The sequence below is a fragment of the Macaca mulatta genome, chromosome 10, assembly GCF_049350105.2.
Source record: "Macaca mulatta isolate MMU2019108-1 chromosome 10, T2T-MMU8v2.0, whole genome shotgun sequence".
NCBI classification, from domain to species: domain Eukaryota; kingdom Metazoa; phylum Chordata; class Mammalia; order Primates; family Cercopithecidae; genus Macaca; species Macaca mulatta.
In genome coordinates this window covers 102928718-102941476 of record NC_133415.1, presented here as the reverse complement: position 1 = coordinate 102941476, position 12759 = coordinate 102928718, and the positions used below count along the sequence as shown (strand labels likewise).

The 12759-nt window shown below is 44.7% G+C and overlaps 1 protein-coding gene across 5 annotated transcripts in view; it reads left to right on the top strand.

Annotated features, from left to right (window-relative positions):
- UBE2V1 (ubiquitin conjugating enzyme E2 V1) overlaps positions 1-11813 on the top strand; it is a 35599-nt gene extending 23786 nt beyond the window's left edge. For 4 of the 5 annotated variants that reach the window (XM_015148758.3, XM_077948000.1, XM_028827088.2 and 1 more), the window contains 2 exons: positions 8699-8824; positions 10024-11813. In XM_015148758.3, coding sequence (XP_015004244.1) covers positions 8699-8824; positions 10024-10170 — 273 coding nt within the window. In that variant the 3' untranslated portion in view covers positions 10171-11813. 5 annotated transcript variants of the gene reach the window in all.
- The last annotated feature ends 946 nt before the right edge of the window (positions 11814-12759 follow it).

Sequence of the window (12759 nt, the reverse complement as noted above, 5' to 3'; positions counted from 1 at the left end):
CTGTTCATAGCATTAGACATGGAGTATTTCTACTTTGACCACAGAAGTACTAACAATAGTCAAGTTATATAGAGCAGGGTTTCTCAGCCTCGGCATATTGGGCTGGTTCTTTTCTTTGTCATGGGGGTGCTAGGTGTGTGCATGTAGGCTGTTTAGCAGCATCCCTGGCCTCTACTCACTAGATGCCAGCAGTACCCCGTCTCCATTGCAACAACCATAAATGTGTCTAGACAGTGCTTGATCCTCCCTTCCCCTTCCCAGCAGAGGGGCAAAAATTGCCCTCGTTGAGAAGCACTATTGTGCCTCTGGGGTTCTCCAAAATAGTGTTTTTTCTTTTTTTTTTTTTTTTTTTTTTGAGATGAACCTTGCTCTGTTGCCCAGACTGGAGTGCAGTAGCATGATCTCAGCTCACTGCAATCTCTGCCTCCTAGGTTCGAGCGATTCTCTTGCCTCACCCTCCCTAGTAGCTGGGATTACAGGCACACACCACCACGCCTGGCTAATTTTTGTATTTTTAGTAGAGACAGGTTTTTGCCATGTTGGCCAAGCTGGTCTCAAACTCCTGACCTCAGGTGATCTGCCCACCTTGGTCTCCCAAAGTGCTGGGATTACAGGTGTGAGCCACGACACCCAGCCAAAATAGTGTTTTATGTGTAGGTTAGAGCCTGGCTGTGTGTTTATACACATACTTACCCTGAAGTACTGGTACCCATGCTTCAGAGGAACCGAACATAATTACAGGGGTGTAGGAAGTAAAAGGAAAGTGATCCTTTCTCTGATTCATTACGCTCACCATTGAATGAAACTTAAGTTGGTGTGTGGTGTGTTTCTACCCATTTTTGCTGTGGGTGTGCAAACGTAAATATATATCTTTTTTTTTTTTTTTTGAGACGGAGTCTCGCTCTGTCTCCCAGGCTGGAGTGCAGTGGCCGGATCTCAGCTCACTGCAAGCTCCGCCTCCCGGGTTTACGCCATTCTCCTGCCTCAGCCTCCCCAGTAGCTGGGACTACAGGCGCCCGCCACCTCACCCGGCTAGTTTTTTTTTGTATTTTTTAGTAGAGACGGGGTTTCACCGTGTTAGCTAGGATGGTCTCGATCTCCTGACCTTGTGATCTGCCCGTCTCGGCCTCCCAAAGTGCTGGGATTACAGGCTTGAGCCACCGCGCCCGGCCAATATATATCTTTTTAAGAAAAATGAGATCTTCCTATGCATAATGTTTTACAACTTAATTTTTTTCACCTAATAGATGGTAGATGGTGGACATCTTTCTATATCAGTGCTTATTGACTGATCTCTTTCTTAAAAGCTTTGAGGCCAGGCATGGTGGCTCACGCCTGTAATTCCAGCACTTTGGGAGGCCGAGGCGGGCAGATCACCTGAGGTCAGGAGTTCAAGACCAGCCTGGCCAATATGGCGAAACCCTGTCTCTACTAAAAAAGTATAAAAATTAGCTGGGCGCGGTGGCAGGTGCCTGACTCAGGAGGCTGAGGCAGGAGAATCACTTGAACCCGGGAGGTGGAGGTTGCAGTGAGCCGAGATTGCACTACAGCACTCCAGCCTGGGCGACAAGAGCAAGACTCCGTCTAAAAAAAAAAAAAAAAAAGCCTTCAGTTATATGACTAATTAATGAATATATTCTTGTAAATATTTTTAACGACAAAAGCCCAGGCGTGGTGATTCACGCCTGTAATCCCAGCGCTTTGGGAGGCCGAGGCGGGTGAATCACTTGAGGTCAGGAGTTGAGACCAGCCTGGCCAACGTGTTGAAACCCCATCTCTACTAAAAATATAAAACTTAGCTGGGCATAGTGCCGTGCGCCTGTAGTCCCAGCTACTCGGGAGGCTAAGGAGGGAGAATTGCTTGAACCCAGGAGGCAGAGGTTTCAGTGGGCCAAGATCATACCACTGCACTCCAACCTGGGTGACAGAGCAAGACTCTTGTCTCAAAAAAAAATTTTTTTTCCGACAATATAGAGTATATAGAATAAGAAGTTAACTTAGTCCCGCTTTAACTCTGTGTCAGTCAGGAAAAGAGAAATCATACAAGGTAATTTTTTTCCCAGCTTTATTAAGGTGTAATTGATAAAAACTATATATATCCAAGGTATATAATGTGATGACTTGATATACATATACATTGTGTAATGATTACCACAACCAAATTAATCAACACATCCATCACTACATGTAGCTACCTTGTGTGTCTGTCTGTGTCTGTGGTAAGGACACTTAAGATGTACTGTTTTACCAAATTTCAAGTAAACAATCCAGCATTATTACCTGTAGTCACCATGCTTTACATTAGATTCCCAGAACTTACTCATAACTGAAAGTTTGTGCCCTTTGACCAGTATTTCCCCTTACACCCTGGTCCCTGTCAACCACTGTTCTATTCTCTGCTTCTGTGAGTTCTACTTTTAGATTCCACATATAAGTGAGATCATACAGTCTTTGTCTTTCTGTGTCTGGCTTATTTCACTTAGCGCAATGTCCTTCAGGCTCATCCATGTTGTCAGGACTGGCAAGATTTCTTTTTGTCTTTTTTTTTTTTTTTTTTTTGAGACAAAGTCTCGCACTGTCGCCTAGGCTGGTGTGCAGTGGCGCCATCTCGGCTCACTGCAGCCTCCGCCTCCCGGGTTCAAGCGTTCTCCAACTGGCAGGATTTCTTATTTATGGCTGAATAATATTTCATTGTGTGATATATGCCATATTTTCTCTAGGACATTTAAGTTGTTTCCATGTATTGGCTATTGTGAATAGCTGCAAAGAGCTATCTCTTTGAGATACTGATTTAATTTCCTTTGGATCTATACCCAATACTAGGCAACAGAGATAATTTAATATAGGAAGTTGATCAAATTTAAGTTGGACTAAAAAATCAAAGAAGGCACACTGTGAGAACACAGATACCGCTGCAGAAACAGTAACCACCCCCTGGGGTTGGGAGGCCAGGAGAGGAAGCTTGGGCTGTCAGAACCTGGCACTTGGGAAGAAGGTGCCCCCTCTGCTGCTGCTGGCACCCACGGGGCAAGGGCAAGGCTGGTTGGGGGAGTACAAAAGACACTGAAGCCCAAAACCAGCTCTTGCTGCCAAGGTGAGGGGACTCATACTGGAGTGATACCTAAAGGAACAGCAAGCAAATATGAAGGGGCAAATGCCTCCTCCTTTTTATTTTATATTAGGATCATGTGGTTAATTTGACCATTCAGTCCTTAAGTCTGAGTGTCACCCAAATATTCTACAACCTAACTAGAGAAGTGAAAACTTAATATTGCCTAGAGATGGGTCCTGTGCTTACTCAGAAGGATACCATGAGTGGTGGGAAGAGGGAGAGTCTCTGTACAAAGGATAATTGTGTCTCGTTGCTGTGCAGAGGTGCCTGCTGGTGCTGGTTAGGAAGCTCCAAGCCCGCTTCTCTCCGCTTTACTTTGGATGCTGGGGCTGGGACTCTGCACACTACACTTTTCCTTTGTCAGCTGGCTTCCTCTTAAGGTTCCACCAGTCAGGGACACGAGAGAGCCTGAAAGGCATGGGGAAGGGAAAAGGGATTTGCTGTGTCTTGTTTGCCTGTTTGTTCTGTCTGTACCACCCTGGTAACAGCCCTTCATCCTGGCATCAGCAGTGGGTTTCAGTCTCCAGCTTTTTGGGGACAGTCACAAAACCAGCCTCATCACATCCCGCCAGGCCCGTTCCTTGGAAGTTCTAGCAGCAGCCAGGCAGCACCCCCTCCTCAGAGATCTGAGTTCAGCTCTGCAGACCTCTTCCTTAGCCTCCAACCCTGGTCAACTCCAGCTTAGTCCCCACTCCCTTAAGAGTTTCCATCCTGCTTCATTTCGTTTATTACATCTGTGTTAGCTTAGATTCCCTTTTAGCATTTCCAGTCTACTGACGCCTGTTTAACCAATGTTTTATATTAAATTCTGTTATAAAACCTAGTGTGGAGTCTTTTTTCCTGACTTACCCTAACTGCCATATCCCTACTCTTCTCCCCAGCAGTAACAGTGATTTGCATTCTAACATAGCATGTACCCACATTGTACATTAAACATAATTTGTGTATAACTACGTAAGATTCAAACTGAATAGCAGGTGACTAGTTGACCTAATGTTTCCTTTTTATATGTTTAGATTTTGTAATTTTCTTTGCATATTTTTGTAATTAATACCTTATTCCTTTTCTCATATTTCTTTTTTTTTTTTTTTTTAAGGTAGGGTCTCATTCTGTCACCCAGGCTGGAGTGCACTGACACAATCACAGCTCACTGCAGCCTTCACCTCCTGGGCTCAAGTAATCCTCCTGCCTCAGCCTCCCAAGTAGCCAAGACCACAGGCGCACCACCACGCCTGGCTAATTTTTTTTACTTTTTGTAGAGACGAGGTCTCACTTTGTTGCCCAGGCTGGTCTCGAACTCCTAGGCTCACGCAGTTCTCCTGTCTTGGCCTACCAAAGTGCTGAGATTACAGGCATGAGTCACTGTGCCTAGCCTAGCTCATACATTTTTAAAACAAATTTTATTTTCCAATACTTACAGGCTTATAGAAAAGTTGCAAAGGTGGTACTTCCTGTACCACCTTTTCCTTGTTGCTAGCATCTTATGTTAGTATGGTACCTTTGTCACAACCAATAAACCAATGTTAATACATTATTATTAACTAAAGTCCATACTTTATTCAGGTGTTCTTAAGTTTTTACTTATGTCTGTGTTTTGTTCCAGAATCCCATCCAAGATACCACATTACACTTAGTCGTCATATTTCTGGCTCCTCGTGACAATGACATTTCTCAGGTTTTTCTTGTTTTTGATGTCCTTGGCTGTTTTGAGGAGTACTGGTCAGATATTTTGTAGACTGTCTCTCTATTGGAATTTGACTTTTTATTTTTTTCTAATGATTAGACTGGGGTTATCTCATATATATACATTTGACCCAGGAAAAATTTGTAATCTCCAGGCTCTGGGCCTGTAGTGCCTAATGGATGAAGTAGCCTGTGTGCACACAAATATACCCAGAATTGGAAGAAAGTGTAGGCCTGCTTCTATATGTTATACATATCCTACAATGTACTGTCAATACCCGGTACCGTGTTTTGCCAGTCTTTCATGTGAGTGTGTGTGTACCCTCGGCCTTTGAGAAGGCTATGAAGTCTCTGGGTTATATGAATATGCCATGTTCATATAGTCCCTTGCAAGTAGACATGTAGATTGTAGGTATTTTTGCTATTGCAGACAGTGCTTCACATTTTGTGCACAAGTATGCATCTCTCTGAAGGAAATTGCTAGGAAGGGGTCTGCTGGTCTGAGCATGCTCATTTCACATGTTGGTGAGCACTGCCAAATGGCTCCACAAAGCATGAGCCATATCAACAAAGTGGAAAGTGTTTGTTTCGTGATGAAATAATGAATCTTAAGAGCAGTATTTCTCACAGACACAGAATGTTCCAGCAATTCTTCAGGTACATTTCCTTTGCTGAAACTGTTTTAGCAGGTCCCTGGAGCACTCATGAACAAAATAAAAGAAAAAAACCAGAAACCCTGTAACCCTGTTTTCTATTAAAATCTAGCTTGGTGCTTTTTATTTTTTTTTTTCTTAAGACACAGTGTTGCTCTGTCACCCAAGCTGGAGTGCAGTGGTACAATCTCGGCTCACTGCAGCTTCCACCTCCCAGATTTAAGCGTTCGCCTGTCTCAGCCTCCCGGGTAGCTGGGACTACAGGCACCTGTCACTATGCCTGGCTAATTTTTGTATTTTTACTAGAGACAGGGTTTCATCATGTTGGCCAGGTGGGTCTCGAACTCCTGACCACCTGCCTCGGCCCCACAAAGTGATGGGATTACAGTCATGAGCCACCGCCCCCAGCCTTAGCTTGGGGCTTTTTTTTTCTTTTTCTTTTTCTTTTTTTTTTTTTTGAGACGGAGTCTCACTCTGTCGCCCAGGCTGGAGTGCAGTGGCACAATCTCGGCTCACTGCAAGCTCCGCCCCCCGGGTTCACACCATTCTCCTGCCTCAGCCTCCCGAGTAGCTGGGACTACAGGCGCCCGCCACCACGCCTGGCTAATTTTTTGTATTTTTAGTAGAGATAGGGTTTCACCGTGTTAGCCAGGATGGTCTCCATCTCCTGACCTCGTGATCCGCCTGCCTCGGCCTCCCAAAATGTTGGGATTACAGGCGTGATCCACCACGCCCAGCCTTAGCTTGGGGCTTTTAAATGACCCTTCAGGTATGTGTGTGGGATCACTTGACTTGAGGCTTTTTTTTGTTTGTTTGTTTGTTTGTTTGTTTTACTGTGTTCCAGTGAAATTACCAGATGAACATCAGTGGTGAGAAATTTGATTCCTTAAACTGTAAGGAATTTCATCCTTGAATTGTGTGACAAAACCAAGGAGTATAATTTTGCTCCATTCAGGATCCATTCAGTCGACACTGAGTATGTAGTTGTTGATGGAGACTGATAGGTTCTGAAGATGGATCTCTCATATTTTCCATAAATCTGTATGTGAGTCATGCCTTTGTTTGCTTCCTACTTATTCTGTGTACTGGGGGATTTTTTTTTTTTTTCTTTGAGGAAACACCTTAATTGCAATGAGGTGTTATTTTATAACATAAAAGTGTGAAGATAAACATTCATTCAACAAACATTTAAGTACCAATTCAGTTGAGGGCCCCTGTCAAGGCCCGCACCCTCCTTTTTCCTTGTTTAGTGAGGGTGTCTGATGCCTAATTGAGCCTCGGTTGGGAGGGGCTGAGGGGATTGGGAGGACTTCCAAGGGGAAGCAGCTGGGGTGAGAGCCCCAAGGTAGAGAGCACTTGGCAAGCTTGAAGAGGAATGGTGGGCAGGGGAGGGAGAAGAGTAAAAGAAGAGGAAGTTACGGCTGCCCAGGTCAGTCTGGGAACTTTGGCTTCCTCTTCAGGTCACTAGGAGCTGTCAGAGGGTGAAGCCAGCAGAGACAGCTTCCTGTTTTGAAGATGTCCGTCTTCTGGCTGCTGTGCCGGCAGCAAGAGAGGAAGACTTGGGGGAGTTCAGAAGAGGTGATGGTGGTGGAGGAAAGTGGACAGATACAGGGTCTCTTTCAGAGGTAGAACAGTGGGACCTTCTGACCGCTGGCAGGTAGAGGGTAAGGGAAAGGGGAATTGGGTTGCCTGCTAGATTTTTGCTTTAGCTGGGTAGATGCTGATGTCACTTACTGAGGAAGAAGAGGGCAGGTTGAGGGTAGGTAGAAATTCACAGTTTTGGTTTGGTTATAGTTAGGGATCCCTGTGGACAAGAAAAGTTTCCATGGGTATATTATGAATGCCTTCTGAATTAAGGGTTTAAATCACATCCTCTGATTTATTCTCCCTAAAGACCACTAGATGCCGCTCTTTGCACCGGAGCAATTGACTTGCGCGGTACAAGACTCCTTTAGTGAGGAGAGGGCGCTGATGCCTGAGAGGGGAACCCGCAGAGAGGGGAGCTCGTGCCTTTGAGGGGGCTACTCTTAACTGGGAGACATCACCCTTCAGTGTGGTCTTCAGACACATGTGATAGCAGTGTGACTTCATATGGGACAGAAAGATAGGGACTAGGTGGTGTTTGAGCTGGGTCTTCAGGGTTGCAAGGCATTTCAGGTGCGGGCGGGGTGCTCCAAGCCGAACGAACAGTCGGGCAGCAGAGCGCGTCTCACTGCTCATGGGTTAGACGGTACAATGAAGAGATTATTGACGTAGGGGGTTGGACTTTTCAGTGTTTCTCAACAAAGGCACACTTAGCCTTTTAAGAAGGACTGTTTTTGGCTGGGTGTGGTGGCTCACGCCTGTAATCCCAGCGCTTTGGGAGGCCGAGGTGGGCGGATCAACTAAGGTCAGGAGTTTGAGACCAGCCTGACCAACATGGAGAAACCCCATCTCTACTAAAAGTACAAAATTATCCAGCCATGGTGGCACATGCTTGTAATCCCAGCTACTCAGGAGGCAGGAGAATCTCTTGAACCCGGGAGGCAGAGATTGTGGTGAGCCGAGATTACACCACTGCACTCCAGCCTGGGCAACAAGAGCAAAACTCCGTCTCAAAAACAAAACAAAACAAAACTGTTTTTCCCTGTGCCACCTCACCCACTGAATGCCAGTAATCTCTTAGGTCAGACTACCAAAAAAAAAAAGACTGCAGGGAGGGGTGGAACACCCCCACTGAAATCCCTTACCCAGTGCCTAACCCCGGAGTGATGGAGAAGGGGGAAGCAGCTCTGGGTCTGCACCCCTCCCTCATCTTGTCTGAATTTTGAGGTTCTCTAAAGCAGTGGCCTGCTCTGCGCTTTAATACCACATAGTGGTATTTAACTGATTGGCTGATGAGCCTGGTGAGTGGACATTTAACTTGGCTTCCTAGAACAGAGAGTGCCTCTTACCATTCCCCAGAGAAGGACTGCAAAGTAGAGAAATTAACATAAAAACAGGTCCCTCTGATTAGACATAATATTAACTTAAAACTTCACTGGTACTAGCTTAAATGCTTCATCTTCTTTTTATTCCCCTAAGGCCTGGAAGTCATATAAACTAGTATAGGAACTAGTTTAGAACTGCTGGCCTACCACAGAACAAGTAGACTCCATGCTGGAAGCAGATGTACCAGTTCTCCAGTCAGGGATAAATGAGGTTTCACAGGCTCTACCTTTTTGAATGCTTTGTTGTAATTGCGTGACATCTCTGTACCCTTTTTTTCCAGACAATTTATGAAAACCGAATATACAGCCTTAAAATAGAATGTGGACCTAAATACCCAGAAGCACCCCCCTTTGTAAGATTTGTAACAAAAATTAATATGAATGGAGTAAATAGTTCTAATGGAGTGGTAAGTTGTTTTTTCTGCCCCACTTGTTCCTTGGGGTTGACAGTTGCTTTGTACTTAACATCAGGAGCTTTTAGACTGGGCCCAATTCCGTATGTTCTTGGGTTATTTGTTGATAAACTGTATCACTGTGCATAGGAGCACAGATTTCGGGTGAGGCCTATTTCCCAATTATATCTGGCGATCACTCATATAGCACTTACCCTGGGCTAGTTCTGTACTGGTCACTTTGAGATATGAGCTCTTTCAGTCCTCACGCCATCCCGATGAGGTAGAGATGAGGAAACTGAGGCACAGACATAGAAGATCTTGCCCAGGGCTACACCTTTACCCCCTGGGCCTTATTTGTGAACCACTGGCACGTAATATGTTTTTCCTTTAATTGCCTTGCTTTTTTATTTTTACTACCATAAATGGAAAACCTGTCTCAGTTCTCATAACTGGGCAATAATGGCAATAGTAAATATTATAAAAACAGAGCAATGTTAATAAATCTTGACTCCATGTGTCATTTACCCAAAGGCTTTGAGCCTTTGAGGTCTGCTCTCCTGCAAGTGTTGAAGGGATGCTACACATTAACATCACACCAAGCCTTCATCTTTGAGATACTCAGAAGACTGGAAAATTGAAAAGAGATGAGCTTCGTTACAGTGTGTTCGGTGTTTAATCCTGAATCTGAGTTCCACCTAAAGTCCTGAGCCCAGAACTCAACCCATGCTTTGGGGAATTTATTTTGGGAAATGCTGCCCTAATCTGAGAGGCACTGGCTCTGTGGCAGACCCTTGTCACTAGAGCACGGGTCCTGGCCACCCTTTGCCTTGGCTGTCCGTACTGCCCTGCATGCACATCTGTCCCCACTACCTGGGCGCAGTGAAGAGGACAGGCCCTGAGCACGGCAGCAGCCAGCCCAGCTGCAGCCATTGTTGTGGAGCCAAGTAGGGCTGGGTTGAGTCTCACCAAGTGTCAGTACCACCGTTTCCTTATCCCAGATAGTAAGTGTTCAGGACACAAAAGGGAAAGGCAGGCTGACTGGAGGGAGGGACTCCAGCAGGTAGGTATTTTTCGTGTAAGGTATTAGGATTAGCAGCAGGTTCAACTTGAAAAGTACATCTTACTCTAGTTTGCATCTTAGCTTAGCCCCAGCATATAGCTGTTTTGTTTGAGAGTCTGAGAGTAATTTGCTTTTGTTTGCCTTGTTGTAGGTGGACCCAAGAGCCATATCAGTGCTAGCAAAATGGCAGAATTCATATAGCATCAAAGTTGTCCTGCAAGAGCTTCGGCGCCTAATGATGTCTAAAGAAAATATGAAACTCCCTCAGCCGCCCGAAGGACAGTGTTACAGCAATTAATCAAAAAGAAAAACCACAGGCCCTTCCCCTTCCCCTTCCCCCCCATTCGATTTAAGCAGTCTTCATTTTCCACAGTAGTAAATTTTCTAGATACGTCTTGTAGACCTCAAAGTACTGGAAAGGAAGCTCCCATTCAAAGGAAATTTATCTTAAGATACTGTAAATGATACTAATTTTTTGTCCATTTGAAATATATAAGTTGTGCTATAACAAATCATCCTGTCAAGTGTAACCACTGTCCACGTAGTTGAACTTCTGGGATCAAGAAAGTCTATTTAAATTGATTCCCATCATAACTGGTGGGGCACATCTAACTTAACTGTGAAAAGACACATCACACAATCACCTTGCTGCTGATTACACGGCCTGGGGTCTCTGACTTCTCCCCTTACCCTCCCGCCTCCCACCCTCCCTGCAACAACAGCCCTCTAGCCTGGGGGGCTTGTTAGAGTAGATGTGAAGGTTTCAGGTCGCAGCCTGTGGGACTACTGCTAGGTGTGTGGGGTGCTTCGCCTGCACCCCTGGTTTCTTTAAGTCTTAAATGATGCCCCTTCCAAGCCATCATCCTATTCCCACACTCCTCCACTCCCACCCTTGGCCGAAGCATAGATTGTAACCCCTCCGCTCCCCTCTGAGATTGGCCTTCGGTGAGGAATTCAGGGCTTTCCCCGTATCTTCTCTCCCCCACCTTTATCGAGGGGTGCTGCTTTTTCTCCCTCCTCCTCAACTTCCTTTTTGCACCGTCACCACTCAACACCTTCCATGACACTTCCTTGCTTTGGCCAGAAGCCATCAGGTAAGGTTGGAAAGAGTCTCTGACCTCCCTTGTTTAGTTTTGGAACCATACTCACTCACTGTCCACCAGCCTGGGAAATGAATAATGGGGCCTCAGCCCTGCCACCCTCTGCTGTCATCAGCTGATGCATTGTTTTTAGCTCAGGTTTTGATAAGGTGAAAAGAATCGTCACCAGGGTTACTCAGACCTGCCAGCTCTTGGAGTCCTTGGTGGTTGAACTTGAAGAAAGACCACATGAAGACACTTGTAAGCACACATGATCCCTCTGAATTGTTTTACTTTCCTATAATTGTTTTGCTTTCAAAAATTGAAGAAGTTTTAAACAGGGCTTTCATTTGGTCATCCTTGCAATCCATTGGGGTCTAGTTTGGAATCTGACAACTGGAACAAAAAGAACCTTGAATCCGGTGCATGCCTTGGTTTTGGTGCTGCTGCTGCTTCCCAAGATCCTCAGCAGGGATTAAGAAAGAACCCGGTGTGCAAAGCAGATCCCCGAAATTGGTGGGCTTGACCTCCTAGCAAATTGCTGCATCTTTCCACTTGCTGTTCAGGACCACTAAATGCTGAAATGTGGATGCATACCGAAATAAAAGCAATTCATTGTGTACTAAAGGTTTTTTTTTTTTTTAATTTAGTATTTGTGTAAAACCACCTTTTGAAGCAGCAACTATCAAGTCTGAAAAGCAATTGATGTTTCCATTAATCTTTTTCCGGAGGGAAAACCTTAGTTCTAAGGATTTAACATCCTGTAAGTGAAGTTTAACATAACAGTATTCCATAAACAGCCTTTTTATTGTCAGACCATTGCCTGATTTTAATAAAAAAAAAAGTGTGCGTTAATATTTAACAGGCTGTACTCTTCTTCCTCTTGGCATATTAGGGACAGAATTTAATGTTTTAGATGCTTTGGGGTTCTAATTGACATCCTAAAGCAGGGGTCGGCAAACTTTTTCTAAAAGGGCCTAAATTAGTAAATATATAGGCTTTGCAGGCCAAGAGGCAAAATCTGAGGACATTGTGTGAGTACTTATATTCTGAGAGAAAACAGATTTCCCAAATTTGTAATTGGTGAAATTCAAAGTAGAGTTCTGTTTATTTATAATGTTATTGGCCCACTAACATGAGGATTGGAGTTCTTCTAGGAGATAACATGTACTTTAATTGGGATTCATTCATGTTCCCTGTCATCAAGCCTTTTGCAAATGTTCATCTGTAAAAATCATTCTTCATGCTAGAAGCCATACAGAATCAGGCAGTGGGCTAGATTTGGCCCATGGATCATAGTTTGCCAACCCCTGTCCTAAAGATGGTAGGCCTCCTTTTTTTTTTTTTTTTTTTTTTTTGAGACAGAGTTTTGCTCTTGTTGCCCAGGCTGGAGTGCAATGGCATGATAGCTCACTGCAACCGCCACCTCCCAGGTTCAAGTGATTCTCCTGCTTTAGCCTCCCAAACAGCTGAGATTAGAGGCGCCTGCCACCACACCCAGCTAGTTTTTTTGTATTTTTAGTAGAGATGGGTGTCACCATGGTTGCCAGGCTGGTTTGGAACTCCTGACCTCAGGTGATCCACCCACCTTGGCATCCCAAAGTGCTGGAATTACAGGCGTGAGCCACCGTGCCCAGCCCAAGATGGTAGTTTAAAAAAGGGTTCTTCTTTGGTTTAAGTAGCCTCATAGGTCTTGAGCTATTAAGACTCCACTAGAAGCCAGTTATTGGCTGGACTTAGTAGTCTGTTCAGATAAAAAAAAATCATAGGATTGTCACATGTATTTCTCTGATGTTTAAAAAAAGTTT